A 26,168-nucleotide genomic window follows, 5' to 3' on the forward strand; every position below is an offset into this window, starting at 1 on the left:
CACTGTGGCAGTTTTCATCGCATCTCATTTACTGCCCATATAGATGAATGTTTGTGCTCCATTTTGAAAGAGAAAGAAGACCAACGATAATGTACAAGCCCAACCGATGCCTTTCTTTCCAACAGGCATAGCAGAAAAAAGTAAGAAAAATGTTTCTACTTATTTTTAAATCACTTCTAGTTTGTTGCCATGGCTACTCTTTTAATCCATTTTCTTCTATTCAGCGCTTTTAGCTGTCAGTCCATTCTGACAAAGTGATCCTCTCTTGGCAAAAAAAAAAAAAATGCATGGGAAAATCCAAGCAGCAGTTGCTGAGACAGCCCAAAGACCTCCTCCTCTCTATTTTAACAACCACAAGAGAGTGGGCCACAGGAAGACAGGCAGAAACAAGAGGGAGAAGCAGAGAGCTGGAAAACATCTCTGCATGTGTCTCCAAATGCAAAGGAAGCAATGAGCAGAGATCTGGCAAGGCACTAAAGGGTTTATCACGAAGGACACTCTCACACATTTTAGTTGTTTTGCTTAGTGGAGGGGGACACAAGAAGAATCCATATTAAAGGAGGATGTGAGCAACTATGAATAAGCCCGCCTCAGTGCCGGAAACATTTTTTTTTTTACCATGAGTGGGCAGAGAAAGAAGAATGAGAGGTACACAGCAGCTGGAGGGACTTTTGCGCCAAACTGCTCTGAAGTCATACTTCTCTCCATCTAAAATCACAACGCAGTGACAAACTGCTACTCCAGCGAAGAAAAATGGACACGCTGTGATATGACGTTAGGGAATAAGTAGGACCACTGTTCAGAAAAACAGTCACACCCTTTATCTGACTCTCAAGACCAGCTTGAACCATTGCACTCAACATTCTTTCCATTCCCCCAAAGGGTCACAACTCATCTGGCTTCCTCTGAAATTTGTTCATCCCTCTGTTAAGCGGGAAGGTTCAAAATTCAAACGTACTCCCGCCTTTTCCCTGCTTAACAAGATATTCTTGTTTGCAGGACTCGCCTGACTACACAGAAAACTTTAACAAGCAATCTGTGGATCTCAGTGTTATTTCTAAAACAATGCACTGCTTTTATGTCTGGTACTTAACACAACTCAACAAGTATTGCTGAACTAAAAATCTTAATTGTACACTTGGGAAATCTGCTCGTGATAAGCACTGATTAGATAAACGTATGTGGAAACACACTGGACTTATTCTAGCTTTGAGCCAGACATGAATGTCTTGAAGAAGGGGCCTAAGAGCTGCAGCATAAATAAATAAAAGTGGCAGTCAAATGGGGAATACCCTGTGCTGTGTATGGAGGGGGTGGGGAACAGAAAGCATCCCTTCCTCTGCTTACAGTTTTGACCTTGTAGGAAGAGGCAGATGCCTGGCCTAATGACACATTAAATCACCGTAAGCCCCTATATTGAATATTATAGTGGCGAGTTTGCACATCCAATGAAAATGACAATGTGCTCTTAATATGTACTCTTGAATAGAATTTTTTTATAGTTTTAGAGTTTATGTTAGGGGCCTATTAATCCTGGATGACATTCTAATCTTTACATATTCTGTGATTTTATTTCATTTGTTTTAATACACTGCCTACCTCTTTTAGCTGATCGAGCTCCTGTCGGACGGCCTCGTACTCAATCTCCAGGTCTTCGTACTGCTGCTTGAGCTGCTGCTTCTCTTCCAGTACCGCCAGCCCGTATTCTGCCGCCTGGATCTTCTCATTCGTGGTCTCACTCAGCTCCCGGGAGAGACGCCCGATCTCGGCTCGCAACCACTCCGGGCCGGCCTCCATCAACAGCACAGCGTCGGGGTATCCCTGCTCTTCCACGGACATGATCGCCACCGGTGAAGATCAACCAAGCTGATCTGCGACAGGATGATGTCAGGGCGTCTTCAAGCGGTGTAACCTTGAAGAAGGAGCGGTTGCTCAAATTCTTCTGTATTTAAATTGCATGATTGTTACGTTTGCGTTTCTTGTTGCCGGTCTTGTTTCTTTGGTCATGTAGATGACTCCGTTCAGTTATCTTCGTCAGCGGAGTCCGCTGTTACTGCTTACAGACGCTCCATCGTTGCGCTCCTGTGTTTTCTTCTCCGTTCTCCCGGCTTGTCGGAGCGACAGTGCGGGGAGCAGGAATACCAATTGCAAAGGCGAGAGAAAGTGTATGCAAATCCGGTTCTTACTTTCAAAATAAAGCACTGGCGAAGAAAAATAACTTCCCTACCATGTGTGATAGCTGATTTGTTTTGCCTTGTGTGCGTAATAAAAAAAGAAGAAAGGACAGACATATTTTTAGAGTGTATAAAACATATAGAAAATGATTGATGCTGTCACATAATATGCGCGTTTTTGTGCTTTATTTTGAAGATCATATTTCTTCTCTTCCGCTAGTTTGTCACGCTTGTTCAAAACAGCTGAATGGTCCGTTTGGTTTAATGAGATGCACCTACGCTATCAGCTGGGAAAACGCCCACCCGCTCCTACTGCCTGTCGGGAAATCTAGTACTTGTAGAAGGTGAAGCCAGCAAACTGCCCTGGCAATCCCACAAAAGAACTCGTTTCCCATAATGCCTTTTAGTTTGCTTATGTGGAGCACGGAAATCTTCATCCAAACCGTTTGTTGTCATAGAAATACAACAAACAGGCGGGCTAACTGCTGACCTGTAGCGGCGGACACATGTATATCTGCTGCCATCTGTAGGAAAAACTGAGTATTCGAATAAACGGTATAGGATGCTGACTCTTTTGGCAAAGCTACGGAAGAGGAAAAAGTGGGCACATCCCTTTTTTTTTCTTTTCCAGAATTTTTTTTTTCTTAGAATTCTGGAAAGAAAAAACGTGGCTCTTATTCTCTTCCATACAAAGAACGTGCCATGTACACTAAAACAAAACTAGCTATTTTACTACTTGCTTCATAAATGTAACTTTTTCCATTGATGTTTGACAGTTTGATCTTTGTTTTGTCTGTCCGTGAAAAATATCTATTGCCACTGAGCAAAGTGCATCCCTAGAGCAAATTTGCATAAAACAAAAGGCTTTGTACAGTAGGAGGGTTTAACTCCTATGACCTGATACAGACTTAAGAGCAGAAAAAACCCTCAGAAGTTAGTATAGTTAAAGTTCATGAAAATGCAACTGGAAAAAGACAGGATGTATGGCATTTTTGGAAGTGTTACCAGGAAAAGGTTTTTGCTCTCTAACATGGCAGCATTGCTTAGGTTTGCACAGATGCTTCAGAGAAAGCCAGAAGACTTCTGAAAGAAGTCCTCCTTTCAGAAAGAAGAGATCTTGATGCCCAGCCCCACATTTGCTGAAAACCAAACACACCATACCAGCAGAAATACCTCATACTAACTGTCAGCACAGTAGTGGAGTGGTGATGATTTGGTCTTGTTTTTCAGCCACGGGACCCAGACACCTTGCAGTCATTGACTATGCTGTCAAATGTGAGGCCATGTGTTTGACAGCTAAAGCTTATCTGAAAGCGGGTCGTGCTACAGGACAATGTACGAGCACAGAAGCAAATCTACAACACAAGGGCGGAAAACATTTTAAAAAATCAATGTGTTGCAATGACCCAGTCAAAGTGCAGACCTCAACATGATTAAAATGTTGTGGCAGCACCTCAACAGAGCTGCTCATAAATGAATACCTGCACCTCCATGAACCAAAGCAATGTTATTAAGAAGAGTAGGTCAAAATTCCTTTGCAAAGATGTGAGATGATATGGTGATAAGGTGATAAGGTCATGTATAAAATGTTTAGTTGATGTTATTGCTGCTGAAGGTGACCCACAAGTTATTTAATTGTGCGGTAGTCTTGGTTTTTCACAGGACTGCACAGAGTTCTGCAACAACCTTTTTTTTCCCCACATGATTGTATATATGATGGAAAATAAGGAAAAGCATAATAACGTCTCTTTATGTGAATGTATTAATGTTAGTTATCACCTTAAATACACAGAGGCACTGTACATAAATACATTATCTATGTTTTCTCAAAAAACTATGTGAATACAAGAAAACTGCATGTAATGGAGGATTTTATGGTAAGTTATTTCATTTTTACTGTGACTGTTTCTTCCATCCCCAGTATTCTTCTTCACCTATAAACCAGATTTGTAAGCTTATTGTAAATCCAGTCTTTAATGCTTGTGGCAGAGCTGGTTTCTGACTGAAGTGCACTCTGTTAAATTAACTTTTTCAGAATTGACTGAAAAGGACCTGTTATGTTTATGGTTGGAGATAAGAGTGTGTAGATTAAATCTAAGCATCACATGCTTGTTTGAAGGGATCACAAGACATGTCTTGTGTCGTGCAGTCACTTGTTTTGTCACTTGTGACCAGAAACAGTGATTTCATTAAGTTGGAACAGTATCATTGCTAGATTTAAAAAACAAAACAAAAAAGCAACCTGACTGATAATATTTTACTCCTGGAGGTGAAAAGTTCAATACATTTATGTGACAGCTTCTAATATTTTTCTTTACACTTGACTGTATTACTGGGATTATGCATTGATAATCAAACTCACCCGGATTTCGCCTTATTGACATTTGATGTCATGAATTTGAAACACCTTTCTCCTTTTTCCACTGTCACATGCTCAAGACCGCACAGGTGGATTTGGTGTATTGGAGTAACAGAAAATTTAAAAATGCATTTTTAGATGTTATTTAAAATATTACTCATTACTCGTATTGTTTATTTACTCACATAAACACAAAGAAAATAGTAAAAAGTAATATAAAACCTTGTGAAAATAGAGTGTTTATGCACACTGATGCAGCCATTTGAATGACAGTGGTGCATTAATATATGCTGAAAATTTTAAAACCCACTTCACACAATAAACAATTTTAGTTTAGATATAATCAAGTCAATAATGTTTTAGTCACATTTGACTGTGATATGAACAGCAGCATTTTACATTAAATTGAGATTGTTGCCTTTGCAGTCTCTTGAAAAGCTCCACACAATAAACTGATCTCTCCTCTCTAACCTGAAGCTAACCAGCTTTAGCAAGATAAGCCAATAAGATTTTACCAACTTGCTATGCCACTATGATCCTACTATTTGTCACAGCAGAGTTTGGAAGCTTAAGTGTACTGATATTAGAAATCTCTTTATGTCTGTTCACATCTAAAAATGTTCTTATAGTTAATAAAATGCATAGTCTACATAGTGCAATCCAGTTTGGTCAGGTGTTACGAGAATATTATGTGTGTACTAAAAAGCAAAATTTGCATTAGATCATTAGAAGGCAATGCAAATGTGGCTAGTGTTCTGTTGAGGAGTAGAGGCTCTCTTTTATACCCGTTCCTGATAAGATTAGTAGTCTAATCTGGGAGGAGTCAAGAATATCCTTACATTCAGGCTAAGGATCTTGTACACGTAACTAGTTGGGACACAATCTCTGCTTCTTTTCAAAACATATCACATATTTATTTATTCCCGGTCTGGTGGGATAGATAGATTCTCACAAAGGAGCACACAGGATCGAGGGGAACTTGTATTGCCCCCACAGGAGATAATCTGCGACGAATCAAATAAAGTAAGGCCACAGGATTGACTTTACGCAGAGCCGGGGATGGAAAGATGCCAGTCAGAGCTGTTGAGGTTGATGTCAGAAATGGTGGCACTAGCAGCTGTGAATGTTCGTGAGTCAACTGCTGAAGGTAAATAACTGATTTAATATTTTTCTTTTTATTTACTTAGTTTTCATTGTTCGATTGATTGAAGCTGTTTGACATTTGGTTCTTCTGCATGCTGGTTTTAAGGGGTAAGAATAAATTCTGTAATATGATGAGGTAAAAGGGGGAGAAAAAGCTAACAATGGCTGATGGTAAATCCTTTGAAACTGTTTAATATGCTTTACATTTGACTGCAAGTGACTTATGATGTTGATCTTTGACTGTTGCTGAAAACAGTTCTCTGTAACATGTTACATCTAAAAATATTTTGTTCTCTCAGTATCAGTCATACATGATTATGAGTTTTGACATCCAGTTATTTATGAGATACATTTTTCTAGAATCCATGATCAAGGCTCTGCTATGACCGTCAGCCTAAGTGACTGTTCATATGGCATCCCATGCAAAGACAAGAGGTGGATTTCTGATGGAATACAGTAAGTATAGTACAAATGCTGCAAACCCTTCAGTTTAATAACTAAAATGTTATTAACTGATGAGCTACAGTTGTATTTTTACTTCACCAATAAAGCCACATCAAAGTCATGCCAGAACAGTAGCTATTTTTACTGCAACGCGCTGATAACTTGCAATGCCAAACAAGGATTAAACACTTATAAGTGAGCACTGATGATCTTAACTATTTAGGTGTTACAGTACAGCCTACATTTGACAATCTCTGTGCTGTGCAACAGTTGTGTATTTGAGACTTCTTAAAGGATTTTGACACTATCGCTAATCAAATCTCTAATCAAATAACTCTGATTTACATTTAGAGAACAGATTTAAGCAAAGGAAGCTTAAAAGAAATGAATGTGTGATATTATATATTTTTTATTATTTTCCCTTTTATTTTTCTATAATAACTGCAGTCAGAGCCCCCAGATCAAAGTACACAATGGTAGGAGAAGCCATACGTTATGTTGTCCCTGGGCATATGCAGTGCTCAATCGGTTGTGGAGGTCAAGCCTGCAAGTATGACAATCCAAGTTATTGGAGTGATGACCAACAGGCCATTAGGGGCCTCTACTCATCCTGGTAGGCAATCTTTGTGCTTCAGTAGTTAATTTACCAGAATTCTCTGTTTGAGTTTGATGTTTTCAATTTTAATGTCTCTTTGAAGTCCTGTTAGGTAAACTGAGAAAGGTGGCTGCTATGTAACATACACTCCACTGTTGTTGTAGGATTACTGATCACCTTCTTGCCATGTCCAGACCTTCAACAGAAATCATTGAGAAGTATAACATTATTGATCAGTTCAGAAGGTATATGAAACTTTGCGGTCAGCAGTTTTCAACGTCTATCTGAGAATGCTCAGATAAAATAAGACTAATGAAGTGTTCTCTATCTCTGTGTGTGTGTGTGTGTGTGTGTATGTGAAGGAATGGTATTAAAACAGTGATCAACTTGCAGATCCCTGGTGAACATGCTAGCTGTGGCAATCCACTGGAGCTACAGAGTGGGTTTTCATACCTCCCTGAGGTCTTCATGGAAAATAACAGTAAGTGCTTTATGAAATTCCTGATTCAGCAGTGTAGAGTTCAGTAAATTTAACCAAAAACATTTTGCAATTTCAGTTTATTTCTATAATTTTGGTTGGAGTGACTATGGCGTGGCCAGCCTCAGCACTGTGCTGGACATGGTGAAGGTCATGGCCTTTGCGCTGCAAGAGGGAAAAATAGCGATCCACTGTCACGCTGGTCTCGGCAGAACAGGTAGCTTTGCGTGTAGTTTCCTATAAAATCTGTTTGAAATGGTAAAATCTTTCATCTGCACACTACACAGAGGTAACAAAATGTCTTTTCTGACCCTCCAGGTGTTCTGATAGCATGTTTTTTGGCCTATGCTACTAGAATGACAGCCAACCAGGCTATTTTATATGTACGTGCCAAACGCCCTAATTCCATCCAAACCCGAGGTCAGCTGCGTTGTGTCAGACAATTTGTTCAATTCCTTAACCCCTTAAGGAGTGTGTTTTCCTGTGCTGAGCCTCGATCCAATCCAGTTACTCTGTCCCAGTACCTGAACCGTCAGAGACATATGCTGCATGGCTATGAGAGGAAGGAGTTGAGGCACCTGCCAAAGATTGTTAAGTTAGTGTCTAGGCTGCTGCTGGACATTGCAGAGAATCGACAGGTGATTGAGGAAGATATTCTGGAGGCCCCTGATATCCATGACATTGAAATGTGTCTCAGCATTATCGAGAAGATGGATATTGATATAAAGGAACCCCGCTTACCAGGTTCACCCACTTTACCAAGACATTTTAACGAGCCCCCCATCTTCTACCATCGTAAAAGTCTGAGCTACAGTGAGTCCGACTTGAGACGGTTGGGGTCAGAGCTGAACCTTCTCACGCATCCTCTGACCTCCCTGTCACAGAGCAATATTGAAATGTTCATTTGCCTAGCTGAGTTCCCCGCTTCCCAGTCTCATGGTTGTAGTAGCAACACATCTGATACCTCCCACAACTCAACAGGCTCACTTTGGTGCGTTAAGAATGAGGAAAACCAAAAAGATGGAGCCATTCTGCTGAAGAAAGTGAAGAGGAAAACAATCCAACGTAGCGAGTCAGTAGGAAACAATGAACCTACCAAAAAGGGTAGCATATTGTCCAGATGGAAGGCTGAGCAGAGGGAAGAGCTAGGAATGAATGGGGTGAAATCTCAAGGTAAAGAGGAACAATCAGAGGTGCCATTTATCACCCTGCAGTCAGAGTTGTCCCTGGATTCCAGGAGATTGCTTGTGGCACAAGCTCTGGCAGTGGACCTTTTTGTCGATGGGCATGAGGAACACAACAGAAAAGTTTTGACTTGGCAGGTATTTAACTCACATTAGTATTAGAGTGGTGATAGCAGAAAAAGAAAGCATGCATGTAGCTTAGTTCCACAATGCTTTGTCTGTATGCAGTTCACAGCCACACCTGCATGGAGTGTTGTTCAAAGCCACTCCCAAAGCATTTTTGTCTTTGCCATGTATAGTTTTTTCCTGTGTGACAAAATAGTAATAATAATGATAGAATAACAGAAACCCACTCAATCTTGAAATGGATTAATACAGAAACACGTGTATTCACGTATGCAGGCAGAGCTAAATCAAGGAGGTGCATGGGAAAGGCTGTGCATGGAGCGAGATCCCTTCATCCTCACTGGACTCATGTGGGCGTGGCTAGAGCAGCTTAAAGAGCCAGTCATCTCTATTCAGGATGCCAAAGCCCTGAACCCCGACGAGACGGATGCTCAAACGATCCTAAACACACTCGATCAGGTCAGTGTGTGCAGTTTAAGATTTAATACAAAAGCAGTATCACATTAAATTGCTCCAAAGTGTTTAGTGTAATCCTCTTTGTCATCTTCTCTTAGGCCCCTAAAGAAACATTAACATGCATATTGGATTGCATGGCTCACATGCTGAAAATACCAGAGGAGATTGAAAATACATTCCTGAATCGTACTATCAAGGCTTTCACCTGGGTAACAAAAACCAACACACTGAATCACTTGTGATCAATTGAATAATTCAGTTCATGTACGGCTTCTAGTTTGTTCTGACAACTCAAGAATCACGTTTGTGTTTTAACAGGTGGATATTAATTCAGAGGACAGCAGCAAAGTGTACGAGTCCATGATCAGAGTCTTAAGGTGTATTCTTGAGGACATGAGATCTGCAGTAGAAGCAGATGAGACGCCCACGTCTCCCTTCCCTGTAACATAATATATAGCCACTAATCTATGTTTGGTGCACTGACACTGTGGAAAGACAAGGATGCTTTTGTGCCTTGTGTCAAAGTTGTTTAATGTGTAATATAAACATTTATATGTTAACCTGCCTCAGTAGATTCCAAATAACATAGTGAAAAACAGCTGATGAGAATACTGTATTCTTTAAGTATGCTGGGCCGTAAGCCTGGTCACATTCAACACATACCTCAGCTCTAAAAGCGTAGCGCTCAAACACAAATCTTACACTTATACAGACTTCTCACAACACAATACTACTGATGCCTTTCTCATAAGTACCACAGGGATCCTTAACTGTATTACTTTCATTTATATTATAAGCATAGTGCTACCAAAGAAAATGCATATAACAAAAAAAGAAATGTTGATCCCTCTAGTGAGTGGTGCAAACTAAATGCAGGCACTTTTGTGAGGCTGTGATGCTCAGGCATTGAAGGAATAAGCTTTTAGGACATCTTTTCCATCATTCCCTTCAACCGATGCCACAATGCTGGAGTAGTCACAGGCGACGTGAGTAAACCCTCTGGAACAGAGTATGGTGTAAATATTATGTGATACTCGGGTCATAATGTCAAAGACATGCTTGTTTTCAGTAATTATTGATGATAAAATGGCATGGATAGTGTTGATACAGAAGGGATACTAAAAGACCACAGCTTACAGTACCTGGACATTGTGTGAGAGCCTCCCAGTAAGTGGTATCGGCTCTCCAGTGTCAACCCATAGTCTCTGTCATTTTTCCAGGTTAGCACTCGTAAGGAAAGGTCCTTGGATGCTGTTACAACACGAAAACTGTCCTGCAACATGAAAACAACATAAACCGATCATTTACAGGCACTAATATTGTGAACTTTTCACAAAAATGGTATTATGTAAATCAAGAATTTCAGCAGCTAATGGGAATGTCTCTGAATTCCAAATGAGGAAACAGCCTACCACACATATGGAAGAGATTGGCAGAGTATGTTCTTTAAAGCTAGCAAGCATGACTCCTTTCAGTGAGTAAACCCATAGTTGTTCACCAGCTGCCAGCACTATGCAGTTGCTATCCTTGGCTGCTAGGAGGATGTTTGAGGACAAGGCATTCAGTGTCAAGGGGAAAGACTCGACCTGCTGGACTAAAATGTAAAGGAGACTCAGATTACACTTGTACAAGGCAAATATTTAAGAAAATATAAGAAAGTCTAGGCTTAACATGTGGATCTAAAATTACAGCAATAAGACTGGTACATCATTTTTTCCAGTTGAAAAACCGCCTTTAAAACAGATCTGTGGGTGCGCTGCTTTCTGGTATTTCAAAGTTGCAGTGAGTGCTGTACTTGGCATGTCGGGCTTTTTTGTCCCTGAAACATCACTCACCAATATTGTGTTCAGAAACAAACGTAGATACACAGTTTTCTTTAACACTTTATTCTAATTTACTTATCTTATATATGTGTTGAAATCATGGAATTTTTATTATTCGAGGAAGTAAGCAAAACTCAAAACGACAAATACATCAAACTGCATATGTTCAAGTACCTGCAGTGGCTGTAAAGAGTTTTCCTTTTTGTGTTTTAAAGTCTGACTTTTACTAGTTAGTGTGCACATATCTGAGTCCTCACCTATGATCTCGGATTTGTACTTAGTCTTTTTCATGATGATATCAAAGATGGTTATATCATTTTTGTGTTCGAGGTCGTTGTGGTGAAGGACAGCCAGTCTGGCAGGCTGGGTGGGTATGAAGACAGCAGCCCGGCACCCAATGACTGGCACAGACTGGCAAAGGGGCTCTTCATCCTCCGACGGAGAGGTCAAACTCTCAGTGTAAAACACCTAGCAGAAAAAAAAAACAAAACACAAAATGCAGAACTCTATATCTATAAATGCTTTTGACTACTCCAACTGTGCAACATATATTTTCTACATGAGTCACTTATACAGAGGTAATGTGGTAAAATAATCAGCGTACAGCAGAGCCGCTGAAGACAATATAAACAAATACCTTTGGAAAAAAATCGTTATTCTCCGTAGTTCCAGCTGTGATCCATTTCTTGTCAGGTGAAGCGAGGAGTATGTTGACACTAAAGGTGTCATACACTATAATACTGGACTTTTTAGTCAACGAAGGACCTGCTAGTGTACACACAGATCCCTGACCAGTTCCAACCTGGAAGGCAATATAATAAATCTTACTTTAAAATGATTGTATTTCATTTTCTAATAAGAAACTTAGAAATGCTGTGGTTACTTACGGTTAGAAACCAATCATTGTCTATGTTGTACTGTAGCAGTGTACAGTGTGATGAGGAAGTAGAAAAGGAGGCCAACTCCTGGCCAGTTTGGCCTTGCCAGGTCTTAATCAGGCCCTGAGAATCTGCTGTGATCACAACTTCATGCTGTTCATCACTTAAAATCTTCATCAGAGGACTCTGTACAGGACTACACCACAGGGGCTCACCCTGAGAAAAAAAAGGGTGCAACTGTGTGTTACTGCCTAAGTGACAAACATTTCTCCCAGAAGACTTTCAAACAATACAGGAGAACCGTCGGAGAGATTTTGGCTCAGCAATAAAAATATATACTGTTACAGAACAGTACAGCACGTGTAGTATTTCTGCGTTAACTTTGTGGCACTGAAGATCTAAAAAACAAACAAAAAAACCTCATGACTTATTAGAAATGTATCCTCCAAGCTTCAGTACGGACAGAAAAGACCAGGATTTGACACATAATGTTCAGATTTGATATGTTTCCTGTCAGAAATTCAATTTAAGTCAGAAGTTTAAAGCAAAGGCGATATTTATCTAGCTGAATGCACAATTTATGTTAAGCAGATAAAAATAAGACACTACTTTGCAATGGTGCAGATACTTCTAGCACTGACGTTTTGGATGTTCCATGCTCGGACCGTCCCATCAGAAGAAGCACTGCAGACTGTGGCGTTGTGGCTCCAGAAATCTGGAAGCTGGCTTGAAATTGCCTTTAGGTAAACAAACCCCACAACCTGGCCTGATGGAAAGGAAAACAGACCACAGACAAAGAAAATAGACATAAAGAACGGCATGCAAGCCTGAATTGTCACATTTTTGTTTTGCTATTTTTTTTAACTTATTTTAATTTTGGTTTTATTTTTAGTTTGAGTTAAGTTAGTTTCTACAGATCAGTTGCTAATTTGCGTTTCGCAGTTTAATTTTTTTTTAAAATAAACAAAGTTAGAGTATTTTTGTCTTTAGGGGTAGATTTAATAATAAGCTCATAACGGGTTTTACGTCACAAATGTGTGATTAACTGTCGACTTCTTTGTGCCTATTTTGTTGACAAATAAAGATAATTATAAACTGTATGTTTTAATAACATTCTCACAATCTGCAGAGTTGTGTATATTCTGTCACTCCATGGTGGCAAGTATGTTGTTACGTTTACTTTTTTTTAATGCAGCAGTATGCCGGGGCAGCGGGGTGAAAGCAGCTGTGCCAGCAAACTGATCCAGATGACCAGGAAGGCTGGTCATCTTCTGGGGGTGGAACTTGAGCCTGTGGCGGAGGTGTCTGAGAGGAAAATCCTCAGCATCATCCGCGGGCTCGCTGCTCTGATGCAGGACTGAGCGCTACAAGGGAGCTTTTCCAGCTGTGGTGGTTACTGGATTATCTGTAATTACTTCTTACCCCATCCATTAATGACACTTTCTCCCTTTTACACCAAGGTTCTCATATATGAGATACTGCACTGTATAATCTTTATAGTTGTACTCCAACTGTAAGAGTTTGATCCTTTCCAGGCTGAGATTGGTAAGTTTGAAGTGATTGACAATCCTGGCTGTCACTATACTCAGAGTTTGTTTCTATTTTTATTGCATTGAGCATGTAAAAGGCACGGATATTTTCCTCAGCAGTCAAGATTAATACAAGATTATTTTACGTTTATTTATTTCCTTTTCAGCTTAATTTCATTTTTCAGTGTTTAAAGTTGATTCCTGATATTTATTCATTTACTCCACTTTCTTTCTTTTTTTTAAAAAAAATTGTTGTTAGCTAAAATATTTTGCCCTCCTTCTTTTAGTTTAGTTCTAGTTAACTATACTAACAATGATGTAAAGGAGACTCCAGTGACGCGCACACACATACAGACCACACCTGTGTGCCCCCTGAGGCTTTTGCAGGTATAGCCTCCTGTGCGACCTTTCGTCATGTTCTTCTCCAAGTGGGATCGTCGCAGGAAGTATCTCTTCCAGGAGTGATTCGCCTGTTCACTCCCCAAGACTGCGAGGTTACAGAAACCCCAGCGCTGCAGACACATCCTCCTGAGGAGAGCACACAGTCCAATGTTTACATGCGCGTTATCACGATTTCCACGCCCATCGACTTTTAATATCACGCTTTATGTTATAAAACTGGCAAACAAATCACCTCCATAACCAAGGAGTCTCTGCAGCTTCATGCCAATCCTGAAATACAGATTTGCAATCAGACACAAGTCACAATTTTTGTTATTTTGGCGCTACTTCCGCATGGTGGACACTCCTTACCTTACACACACTTGAAACATTAATTAAATCTTCCTGGGTAAGAAATGTAAAAATTTGAATCAGGCAGTCATCGATTAGCTGCGGTTCACAGGAGTCCATGGTGGCATCGATACGGCGTTAAACAGATATTCCCGCAGAGACTGTCTTTATTTTTTCTCCTCAGTAAGTTACAGAGAAAGTGCGACAGCAAACGGGTAAGCTACGGAAGGAATCCAGGGACAAGGAGGGAGAGTTCGCTTTAACCCGCAGTGTCCTCGCTGCACCACCAGATGTCGCCATCATCAAAGACAGACGATCCACAGAGTCTGGGACGGAGACGCACAACAGGTTGCGCGCACCAGACGCATTGTGCGTGGACAAGAGACCGGCGAATTCTACTTTTGGGTTAAAAAAAAAAACAACATAAATCCACATACAAAATTCAATAAAGGCGTAATTTAACCGGGGGTTGTCAAAAAGAGTTGAGAGAGTGGGCTACTCTTCAATCAGATTCTCTAATCGGTTTAAAAATCTGATCTTGGCTTTAATCAGGATCGTTAAATATTCTTCTTTTTACTTTGCTCCTCTTCTTTTTGGAAAGTGTGACATAAACATAGTTAAATGCAGTGATCCAAAAATGTTAACCTGGGCAAAATAAAAGTAGAAGGCTTTAAAATGAGTTAACGCGTTGAGTTATTAATATCGCCCTTTAGGTAAACCCTAATCAGCCAAGGTGAATGAAGAAGAGAGGAGTGTGCAGGCTTGAAAGCGTGTGTGTGTGAGTGTTTCTGTTGAGATTCAGCCCTGGCGGGATTCTTCAGCAGGGCCCCATGGCTCCTATGAACACGCCCCAGATAGATGAAGCAGATAAATATCCAAGACCTGCGGGTAGTAGAGGAACTGTGAGACAGAGATAATCGCACTTGCTCACCCCAAGAGTTACCTGTGACACCCTCGCAATGACAAGAGGGCCCGGCGATAGGGGCCACGTAATGGGATTTTTGGATGATACCCTAGTCGGTGATTTATAAAAGTACCGAAACATCTGCTGCTCTTTTTTATGCTTTTCGTGACTTTGGACTTCCTCTGGAGTTACCTGAGTCGTGATCGACCGGAGCGTAAGGGAACCGAGTGATTAATCAGCTCCACGAATCGTTGCATGAAACTGAGAGCTGGGCCGAAATGAGTCGGAGAACACGACGCTGGATTTTAAGAGTTTTACTTTGCCTGGGAATTGTTTACTTGAAAATCGGGTGAGCAGCGTTCATTTGAGTTCTCATCAGTTGCCGTAAGTCAGTCACAACACAAAAGACTTTAAAAGCTGAGGACTGGCGGATTTTTAAATGCTGTCGGTCCTTCAGAAACCACTCCTGAGCCCCGTATTTCCTCAAAAGCAGGTAGAAGCACGCAGTTGAATAAATAAAGCCAGCGAGGAGCGTGGACTTACATGGCAGTTGCTCTTATAAGTGAATCACGCTTTCTTTATTATGCCTTAATGATCATAAAACGCATACATTCATAATAGTTCAAATGATATGAAACTGTAGGCTACTGTAGGTAAGTTTCAGAAATACTCTTGCGGTGCACCTGAGCTCGCACATATGATAGAATCTATTGTAAAGAAAAACAAACAATTATGTTGATTCCATCTCCTCTTGATTTGGAATTACATAGTAAAAGCATATTTAATCCACACGGACGTGTTAAATGCTTGGAGTATTACACCAATTTATAACACCAAACAGGAACTCGGGGTGCATCTGTTTTTAGACTGTTATGTAAAATAAAATTAAGCTAACAAAGCTAAGAAGCTGATGGCTGCTTTCTCAGTCATATCCATCTTCCGTTTACAGTGGTTTCTCATCGGTGGTGGCCCTAGGTGCGAGTATAATCTGTAACAAGATCCCGGGTTTGGCCCCAAGACAACGGATTATCTGCCAGAGTCGCCCCGATGCCATTATCGTCATCGGAGAGGGAGCCCAAATGGGCATCAACGAGTGTCAGTTTCAGTTCAAAAACGGGCGCTGGAACTGCTCTGCGCTTGGAGAAAGGACTGTCTTCGGAAAAGAGTTGAAAGTGGGTATGTTGCTGTCTGTTAACGTTTGCTTAGCCTTCTCTCTGAAACTTTAGTTTTCCTTCCAACAGCAAACACAGTGTATTAACCACCTTTGCGCATTGTGCGTAAAACAGCCTTTGCATTTGGCTCTTTTTATGATTTACCTCCAAAAATTGACATGCATCACATATGTGTGTGTGTGTTCACTGTCACCAGTCAAGCACCTGCACATCATAAATATGAAAAATCATCTGTTTTTCATTAATACATTGTTGGATTTATACTATCAGGAGTCATTCACATCTGGGTTAGTCTTGCGCCCCACGTTTCAATGAGTAGGGCTCTCCGAGGTATCTGAGTCCAGCATGGTAACAAAACTCTTGCCACTGTTGGCAGCTTTTCTTTTCAGCCCCTAGAGTCTCTAGAGGCACATTTCCACTGGTCTTTATCCTTCTAGTGATGGGTGGCTCTCACTGTAAGGATGTCGGTCTTACCACGGGTATAAGTTACAGTGAGGAATAGCCAAGAGGAAAGCAAGACATGAAAGTACTAAATAAGAGAAACAAATAAATCCAAATCGAGTTCCTGCAGCTGGAATAAAGTTTCCTGTAAAGAGGGATGAACTCCCTCCAGGGGATGCTCAATTATCTTTGAAGTTTTGTGGCTTGTTTGCTAAAATGGATTAAAGATTATTAGATAGTGGAAAGGAAAGTGTTTGCTCAAGACTAAAGGCATTTTATCTTATGATGCCTTTATGGCTACAGGTAGTGGAAGGCTTAGAACAACAGAGGTGGCTTTGTCAAACTTTTTACCTAGCATTAAAAAACATGAAATATGTTTTTGTTCCATCCCCAGCTAAAGATAATAAAATTTAAAAATCACAAATAGCCCTATGCACAATGGTTAGTAGCTTGGGCCAGCTGTTGGAGGCTGCTGCTTTGGAAAGAAAAGTTTATCTCTTCATGCTTCTAAAATGAAAACAATGCACTTGACAGTCTGTCCCCTTTTGAATGAGCGCTTTTAGCCAATCCAGAGTTTTGGTCTGTGTGTCCAAAAGAGGAGTTTAACTCTATTGCTTGGACAGCCGTTCCAAATAGATTGGTTTCACTGATCAGATTTAGCTTAGAAGATGAATGGTTGTAAATGAAAACCATTGTTGATCCCTGGGCTGAGTGGAGCTGTGTAGCTTGCTATTGTTCTGGAAGCAACAATTGGAAATGAATGAGCAGGGTGACTGACACAATGTTGACGCAACGTGCACTAGATTTGAGACAGTTTAGACCTCGGCTATGTTTGCACTTGAACTTTGTAGTTGCACTAGTCTGAGATGAGGAACATACAAAGAGACTGCATAGTGAGAGGCTGAAGTGTGAGTAAACTGGCACTCCTAGTTCAACACGTACAGGTTTTTGATTTTTTTTCTACTTTCTTTTAAAGATCTTCCTTCTGTCATTACAAGGTTATGAAGTATTCATACCATCTCTTGTGGTAAACCCATGCACTCAGAAGTGGAGGGGAAAAATTAACAACGGTGCACCCAGAACTGACTACCCCGACACACCTTTTTTTTTGGCTCTGAGCCCATCAAGTCTATAAAAACGTCCAAATAATTGATGCCTCAATATGAGGGTTTTTTTTTCAATGGCAAGGGCTCACATCCAAGTTGTTTATCAAAAACACGGCAGCTTTACGTAGTGAACTTGGTGGCTGGAGGAAGCATAAAGAAGGTATGATGTTTGTTATGAGCAAATAGTAACAAGAAGAGTTTATTTACACATAGATATGATGGATGATACACTTAGGGGTTTCCTGTTTGCATTATAATGAATCATAGATCTGAAACTAAAACATCATACTTGCTGATTTTGTTTGAGAATGCTAACATACATATTGGGAACATTTCAACATTGAATTGCTTTGTTTACATTACACTTGAGGTTTCAAATAAGACATTTAAAAGCGATATTAGACTGTCTCTCAGCTCGTTCGACTTGGGAGCTTTGCTTCAGGTTCTGTCTTTTGACTCCTGTCTGAGCCGTTTCAGATTAACCTTTAGTTATTTGTCGATATTTTCGCGTGTGTAAATGATTTGTCAGCTGGGCCTGGAACTAGATAACGGCAGAATGAAGATTCTGATGTGACTGCCTTATGAGTTTACACAGAATGTGACAGCTTCTAAGTGGATCAATAGCCCTTCCTTGCCGACAACTCTCTTATTCATACGGCTTTGTTGACGGTACGCCTGCAGACATTTTGGTTCACGGGCACGACAGTTTCCGGGTCAGGTTTCGAAACACTGTAGCCCTTGAGCGATATGTTAGTAAGACTGTAATGTAAGCACACATATTGTTAATAATTGACCTCTTTTTCCTATTTAAATAACCTCTTACATTCTGTGGTATTTCTTTTATAGTAAAGGAGAAACACTATAATCTTCCCCTCTTAATTAAATCTAAATGTGTGCCTACATTTTATTATTACACATCATTATCATAGTATTCATCACCTTTTTTTCCCCGCTCCCCTAGGCAGTAGAGAGGCTGCATTCACCTACGCCATCATCGCAGCAGGGGTGGCCCATGCAATCACAGCCGCCTGTACACAGGGTAACCTGAGTGACTGTAGCTGTGACAAGGAGAAGCAGGGTTTCTACAGTAAAGACCAAGGATGGAAGTGGGGAGGCTGCTCAGCAGATATCAGCTACGGCTTAGGCTTCTCCAAAGTATTTATTGACGCACGGGAGGTCAAACAGAATGCAAGGACACTCATGAACCTCCATAATAACGAGGTGGGACGCAAGGTAGGTAATTAGCAAGAGGACTTTGAAAAAGTCCTGCTCCGATCTCCACATCCTTTTTTCCATACTTAAATATAATGGTGAATTCATCTTAAGTAGTCTAAAGCTGGTAATGCTTTGATAGGAGTGAGTCAAAGCACTGAGCAGTGGGACCAAGCTTAAACAAGGAGTGGAATAAAAGATTGCTTTTAGCTGTCTAAGTGGCAGGGTTTGATTACAGCCCAGATCTCTGAACTGAAAACAGATTGACACAGTACAAAAAGGCATTAGCCCAGTCCCCCTCATGTTTTGCACCACTGGGACAGTATACAGTTACCTTTATGACAATCCCCACCCACAATTTCTCTGTTCGCACAAACACACATCAGGTGCAATGTGCATGCACATGCAGCTCGGGGCTGTTTACAGTTTAGCGATTGGGGCTGCTTGTCATTGGGTAATATTTGCTTCTATGGAGGCGTACTTTCTAATGCACAGGTTAAATTCACTGCTTACGTCAATTCTCAGAGTTTATTATATTTTTATTCACAATAAAATGCAAAAACAACCCCAAGCAAACAAATTAAGCAAAACATAAATGATCACAACATGAAAACATAATAGAAGCCAACAATATTATATTGAAAACTAGATTTTAGACAGTTTTTGTTAGAGTTAGTTTTAATTAGATGTTAATTTTAATCTTTTTTCTGTGCCTGTGTTTTTGTGTGGATGGTTGCATAACGCTGCAGAATGACAAAGAGACTCCAGTAGGTCTAGAAGTTGGAAACTGAGTGGAATAATGTGTCCAACAGCTAAGGCTTTGCCCAAGTTAACCCATATCCTCTCTCCCTCTCTGACTCTGCCAAAAGAGCCTGATTCCCACAACCGACACATTGAACGCAGAGGCTGAAAAGCCTCCTAACACAATAGTACCAAGCAGATAATTTTCTGCACCCATTTCAGGGCGGTGAATTCAGATTGGCTTTTCTGGACAGCTAAACTGCCTCCCAACGAAAAGGACTACTCGTGGATTCAAACTTTGAGCCGTCTCACTTATTTCCTATTCTTTCTGCAAATAAATAGACTCTCTGTTTTCCTTTACTTATGCTAATCAAAAGCAGTGACACTGAGCAGGAGCAGCGTTCACAGCTCCCTGGTCGAAGACGTCCACACAATGGCTGTCACAAGTGTTGGTCACAGGACAAGTGATGGATTAGGGAGTGAAGCCAATGTTTTTATGAAGTGGTTTGCTCAGGGAAAACTTGTTCTTTTTGGTCCTTGTTCACACGTCTGTATTTGGGTTTTTACTCCTTACAGTTTACTTGTCAAGAACACAGACACGTAAATTTCTCACGAATGGCTTTAGGAGACCGTATCGCATACCAAACACCTAGCATTTCAGAAAAAAACGGAAACTGCAATTGACCTTGTTGCTAAAGAAAACTGTAGTTTAGTCAATGGCACTTCTTATTGTCATCAGTTGAGGCTTTAGTCGTAATCCCAGTCACTCGGCGCCTTGTTGAGTCGCTCTTGACATTTGTGTGGTGTGTGTGGTAACTACACACACAGAGCCTGAAATCTGATACATTATTTTGGCTTCTGTGTATATGGTACCACACTGTTATGTGGTGGGGCTGTATTTAATCCCTAGCTGTACTGTATTTGTCAGTCACATTGTTTAATAAGCTGCACGTTTTTCGCTGAAGTTGAAGTATGGATTGAAACCGTTTTATGTAAGGATATGCAAGCATACACAGCAAATCCAGCATGTCCAAATTAACACTGTCGGATTTGATTTCAACACTATTAAAGTGTCTATATGGGTCCACACCAGAGAGTGTTAATTTAACTTTTTGGAGAGTTGGTACGTTAACTCTGATTTAGTGTTAAACACCAAATCTGTCTGGAGTTGATAATTTAACACTTGGTGTTAAGAGTTTATATATTAACTCTCAAAGAGTATTTTAGTTTAACTACGTAAGAGTTATCTTCTAATTCATTCTAAAAAGCGGGAATTTTACTGTTCTGAACTTCTAGAAATTTCTTTTGGAAATAAACATTTACTAAAAAGATGCAATGGTTTTTGAAAAACATTTATTCTGAACTGTGCACCACAATTTCAAAACATTTTCTGAAAGATGTAACAGTGTACATGGTCTCACTTTCATTAGAATTTTGTTTATCAAAAGGTCTGACATGGTAAATGCAAATAACAGCATTCTCAACACTTATTTCTTCAATACAATATGCATGTCCTTCATTCATCCCTTTGTGGAACTTCAATGCACTTCTGCTCTCCCCCATATTCCATCTTCACAAGCATATCCTGTGCGGAGATTGAATAAAAATTAGTTGACACTAATTAATGGCACAAATAATCCAGTAAACAATTGCAGCACAGTAAAAAAAAAAAAAAAAAAAAAAAAAAAAAAAAAAAAGGAATCCTCTTTGAGTCATTACTTGTGTAAAGTATTTTCCCAAAAGACAAAGACACAGGCAACAGGTAATACTGAACTAAATGTAAAACCTCAACCTTTTTCATTTTTACCTAAACCGTGTGCACAAAACTCTGGAGGGATCTATGCTAACGTAGAACCCAATCAGGACGTCAGCTACTGCTGTTCGCTCTTTTTTTTTTTTATGGGCGATCATTTTCAGGCTTCAAGTAGCACCATTATACCAATATTTCACATTCTAGACATTGTTTTAGGTGTATTTGACCAAAGGTTTGACTGAAAATTCACATGCAAGCTTTTTTCAAGGCTGTGATATTTGCCCGCAAACAATACCTTTCAGCTAGCTAAAACAGAATATTATGCTATCAGCGAGCAACATGGCTAATGCCTTTCACACAGCTTTGTCTCAACTCCAAAGAGCCACAGAAGTAAAAGCTCATAATAATAATTGAAACAATCTTTGAAAAAATGACTTACCAAGCATGGCAAACAACTCAAATATGTAGAGCAAAATGTTCTGAAACGGCTTCACTTCAGCTTCGATTGGAGCCGTGCTGGGGGCGGAGTCTGTGAATTTACTCTATTGGTGTCATAGCCCCTGTAGGAGTTCAGAGTTAAGAGGTCAAGAGTTAATGTTTCCATTGTAACACCTCCAGATTTGACAGAGAAACACTCATTTTTAACACTCGATTTTAACTACTATCATTTTACACCTCAGAGTTACATTAAAAGAATGTGACTCTGCTTAGAGTAAAATTAACTCTACTTTTGCAAGAAGACTATTAACACCAAAACATTTAACACTTTTGAATTTGCTGTGTAGTTTCAATTTTAATTACACACACATTCTGATTGATTTTAATATGACCAGTGAAGTCATCATTATAGTACAGGAACTGATTGTAAAATAGTCATCACTGGAGTGTGTTTACTACCTTACTAAGCTGCTTTTCTGTGTCTAGGTGCTGGAGAAGAACATGCGACTGGAATGCAAGTGTCATGGTGTCTCGGGCTCCTGCACAACCAAAACCTGCTGGACTACACTTCCCAAGTTCCGCGAGCTCGGCTACATTCTCAAGGAGAAATATGCCCACGCTGTACACGTGGAACCAGTCAAAGCCAGCCGCAACAAGCGCCCTAAATTCCTCAAGATCAAGAAGCCGTACTCTTACCGAAAGCCAACGGATACAGAGCTGGTGTACATAGACAAGTCTCCTAACTACTGTGAGGCGGACCCCGTCACGGGGAGCCTGGGGACACAGGGAAGGGTGTGTAACAAGACAATGATGCAACACATCAGCGGCTGCGACTTGATGTGCTGCGGTCGGGGATACAACACACACCAGTACTCCCGGGTCTGGCAGTGCAACTGCAAGTTCCTGTGGTGCTGCTATGTGAAATGCAACACATGCAGCGAGAGGACAGAGGTGTACACATGCAAATGAGAATATTTATTGGATGGTGTGTGTGTGAGTCTGTGCGTGCGTGTGTGAGATGTATGCATGTGAGCGGTCTTGTTTTTTGTGTTTTAACGGACAACCTTTACAAGAAAAAAAGAGGCTGCTTTTACAGTCTTTACACACATCATGAGGAACTACTGTACTGCATATACAGTAAGCTAAAAATGAGGCACCATGATTCTTTTGCACAAAAGCTCTTCACCCCTCTTCTTGGACTGCTCGTTGGGATGTAGTGGCAAAGCATTGTGACAACCACTGTTAAAGGGGAAAAAAAATGTAGCCCGACATATGCGAGTGGGTGACCACAAAGGGAGTCTCTAAAATTAAATGTCAAGACTTTAAGCTACATGGACGTGTACCGACATGCTGACTGCTTGGACTTTGCCAATGCAGATAAATTATGGTGGACGTTATGCCAGGCAGCACACACTGCTGTCGTTCCAATGCCACCTGTGCACAGATGAAATTAAGCAGCAATTTGGAATATTTAACATACTTGTATTTAGAGAATGAAAAGTAATTAATATTAATTTATTCTATAAAGAACTACTGATTTTGTCCGATATGGACACAAAAAACAAAAACTAAATGTCATGAGTTTATTAAAGAAATCCAACCTTGTTCATGGTTAAGACACTGGAATTGAATCTGTCTGGAATAATCTGTATTGCTGTAGACTAATGTTGTTCCAGATGAAAATGCTGTAGGCTGCTCAAATTGACCTTCTGACCTTCTCATGAGTTCGTCTTCCCTCTGTTTGCTGCTAGTCTAGAAACGTGAGGTAGAAGGCTGCACTTGTATGATGTACTGACCGTCTTCAGCGGCACCTCCACCTCACTTCAAGCTGATTTTGCTTAACTGGAATCATTGATCAAAAACAAACAAACAAACAAAAACCACAGGCACACTTTCCATGTTTGGTAAGCATTGGTTAATAGAGTATATTTTGTAAAAGCCTATTTTTATATGAATGTTTTATTTATATATTTTGCATATTCAAGGTCGCATTCTGACCCCGACGTCTGTTTTAATACCCCCGTGAAAAAAAGAAGCTGATATATGTAAGTTGGCCCCTGTTGTCGCTGCCATAGTTGTATATTGTAAGAGATAGAGACTGTTTATAAGTGTTCAAATGTCTGTGTTTACTGCATTTCATGACTACTACTGATGGAATACAGGAAAAGAATAACACTTACAAGACACGAGTTCCCTTATTTCTTGTTCACACATCGGTTTTTTATCGATTATGCCATAAAGAAATGTTCTGAAATAGCTTTATGTGGATAAAACACACTTGAACAGTTGTGATATGTCTCAGAATGAGTCAGCATGTCTTAGTGAATTTATCAGTAACTGTAAATTAAAGAAAAGGAAGCCTAGCTGTCATATTGTTGCCATAAAAAGTGATGCAGTGAAGCCGTTGAACATTTATGGCTCTAATTACTTTAATTGCTCATAAAAAAAAGAATCCCTTAACTGGTAGTGCTTTTACTTCATCCAGATAAACATAACAGTTTGACATAATTATCACAAAATAAATATGTTTGTTAATATCACGCAGTTACCATGGCGATAAATCCAGGATTAGCACAATGTGTGCGATGCTCAGCAGAAACAGAGATGTTCTTTGAGAGGGGAAAGTTATTCAGGCTCAATTGAGGGCCCATCTCGCACACTGGGAAGGAGCTGAATGTGCCTCAGAAGAAAAGTGTTTGTCCGCTAATGGTAGGGTACAGGGGTAATTGATGAGACTGCTTGGGCGGACTGTCACAGTGATGACTTGCTCAGTCGGGGGAGTGGGAGCTGTCAGGTGATAGATGACTCGCACATCTGCTTCATTCACTTCTGGGCCACCAGTTGCTACAACAACTCCAGCGCTGCAGAGAAAATGCAGGGTAGTCTCCAAGAGAGGCCGGCCAGCGTGTCAGGGAAATGTTAACGATGCAAAAGCCCACAGTCGTTCCAGATTCCACTCTCATTGGCCTGGAAGTGGAGTGAGGAGGTGGCCCCGAAGGTGTTGATGGAAAACCTGCTCCCAGTACCCTCCAAGGACTGACTGACAAAATTTTCAGCGGTGCTGTAAATTAGAGACTGTCCAAATGGGCATGTTCTCTGTGAAAAAACTTTTTTTTCTTTCCCCTACCTCCTTTGTGAAAAAAAAAAAAACGGAGACACATGAGAATTCAGGTTTAATTTACAGTAGATTAGCCATATCATGTGTCATTGCCAGTGATAATCTACCTAGAATAAAGGGAAAAGGGCGTGAAGGGATAATAACAGGGGCTTGTCTCTGTCTGACAAAGGCTTTCAGCTTTCATAATATTGATACAAAAGACTCACGCATAAGAAAAGGCAGCTGCTCAGAAGGCTCTGGTTAAAACTAAACTAGGGGTTTTGTGTGCAAGACGCACATCCCACTATCTCAGGAACAAAACAGTTGCGTCTCCGAGACCTTTTTATACGCGTCCCCCATTTACTTTCACTTGGAGCGATCGAACATGAATGACAGGGGCAAAAATCCCAGCTTTGTGTGGATACTTTGAATGTGGCGCTCTAAAGTTACAAGGTGCCCTTTGGTTCTGCTAATGCGGATTTTGAAGATTTACACCGTGAAGCCTTTGATGCTATTATTTACATCAAAACACGCCTTTTTAAAAACAAACAGTGTAGTTTAGCTACTGTTCCAGGTAATCCACCTGCAGTGTTTTCCAGTCAGGTGCAAAACCCCACCACACAGAGGCCACAGTCACTTCAGACTCGTTGAGTCACAAGAACAAAATACCACCTTCTTTGATAAGTCAGACACCCTGCAGGATCACTGAATTGCTAATTATACTCTTAGCCGTGTTTCTCCATAAACAGGACCGGGCCCATGCCAAGATATTCAGAGGTGTAATATCCATGTTGCTCTGAAGTGGGGTAGTGTTACCCTTTGGAGTTTTGTTTATAAACACGCACACATAGACACACAAACACACACGCTCACCCATCACCTGCGGGAGCTGGAAATTGGTGGTAGCTGCAGATTTATGGTTAGTAGTCTGGCTCACTCCCTTTGTTATTGCTGGCGGTCTGCCACAGCTTCCCTATCTGCTCCCATGACCCGATAGATCAGGGCAGCACGGCACTGAGCTCCAGCCAGCAATTAGCGTCAAAGCCAGCAACGAGCCTTTAAAATATATCTAAGCAAGACCCATCCTGCTCTATGTTTTATCATTAGATCAAGCTTGACTACAGCAGTGATCAGATTTATGGCTAAAATTTAAATCTGTTTGATGATACAGAAATGTGTTGAAACTGGCGCTTGAATTGAGGATTTTGCTCCAATTCGCATAATGAACCCAAACCCACAGCTTACAAAGTGATTAGATTGTCTGTATGTCTTCGTGTCTGTAGCAGGTTACGCACTAAACAAAGAAGATGCATGACTAGTGAAAATATACCACCAATGAATAAGGAAATTATTCAATTTCACAGATAAAGAGCGGTTCAATCA

General features: G+C 40.5%; 4 protein-coding genes across 8 annotated transcripts in view; 2 read left to right on the top strand and 2 right to left on the bottom strand.

Moving 5' to 3' along the window:
- LOC147306009 (protein bicaudal D homolog 2-like) overlaps positions 1 to 2,130 on the bottom strand; it is a 40,614-nt gene extending 38,484 nt beyond the window's left edge. For all 5 annotated transcript variants that reach the window (XR_015126546.1, XM_086276197.1, XM_086276196.1 and 2 more), the window contains exon 1: positions 1,600 to 2,130. Coding sequence is in view for 4 of the 5 variants with exons in the window: in XM_086276197.1 (XP_086132323.1) it covers positions 1,600 to 1,839 (240 nt within the window). In the remaining variant the exon portion in view is untranslated. The remainder of the gene's footprint in view (positions 1 to 1,599) is intronic.
- A 3,261-nt stretch (positions 2,131 to 5,391) lies between these two features.
- ptpdc1b (protein tyrosine phosphatase domain containing 1b) lies at positions 5,392 to 13,589 on the top strand. The gene is made up of 10 exons (XM_086278869.1): positions 5,392 to 5,680; positions 6,037 to 6,132; positions 6,568 to 6,733; positions 6,880 to 6,960; positions 7,078 to 7,196; positions 7,273 to 7,410; positions 7,512 to 8,515; positions 8,780 to 8,962; positions 9,058 to 9,168; positions 9,278 to 13,589. Exons 2-10 carry the CDS (start codon positions 6,087 to 6,089, stop codon positions 9,407 to 9,409), a joined length of 1,980 nt encoding a protein of 659 aa, XP_086134995.1. The 5' UTR covers positions 5,392 to 5,680; positions 6,037 to 6,086; the 3' UTR covers positions 9,410 to 13,589.
- fbxw12 (F-box and WD repeat domain containing 12) lies at positions 9,035 to 14,163 on the bottom strand. The gene is made up of 10 exons (XM_086278870.1): positions 13,943 to 14,163; positions 13,824 to 13,861; positions 13,551 to 13,717; positions 12,302 to 12,426; positions 11,670 to 11,876; positions 11,420 to 11,584; positions 11,040 to 11,250; positions 10,372 to 10,553; positions 10,102 to 10,232; positions 9,035 to 9,958 (listed from the first exon to the last, which is right to left on the bottom strand). Exons 1-10 carry the CDS (start codon positions 14,039 to 14,041, stop codon positions 9,859 to 9,861), a joined length of 1,425 nt encoding a protein of 474 aa, XP_086134996.1. The 5' UTR covers positions 14,042 to 14,163; the 3' UTR covers positions 9,035 to 9,858.
- Positions 14,164 to 14,832: 669 nt separating this feature from the next.
- LOC147306012 (protein Wnt-7a) lies at positions 14,833 to 24,138 on the top strand. The gene is made up of 4 exons (XM_086278871.1): positions 14,833 to 15,174; positions 15,775 to 16,001; positions 18,506 to 18,777; positions 22,175 to 24,138. Exons 1-4 carry the CDS (start codon positions 15,104 to 15,106, stop codon positions 22,655 to 22,657), a joined length of 1,053 nt encoding a protein of 350 aa, XP_086134997.1. The 5' UTR covers positions 14,833 to 15,103; the 3' UTR covers positions 22,658 to 24,138.
- The last annotated feature ends 2,030 nt before the right edge of the window (positions 24,139 to 26,168 follow it).

The sequence above is a fragment of the Aulonocara sp. 'chitande type north' Nkhata Bay genome, linkage group LG20 (genome assembly GCF_057382095.1).
Source record: "Aulonocara sp. 'chitande type north' Nkhata Bay isolate Kocher_YH1m ecotype deep benthic linkage group LG20, A_spYH_male_GT1.1, whole genome shotgun sequence".
Lineage (NCBI taxonomy): Eukaryota > Metazoa > Chordata > Actinopteri > Cichliformes > Cichlidae > Aulonocara > Aulonocara sp. 'chitande type north' Nkhata Bay.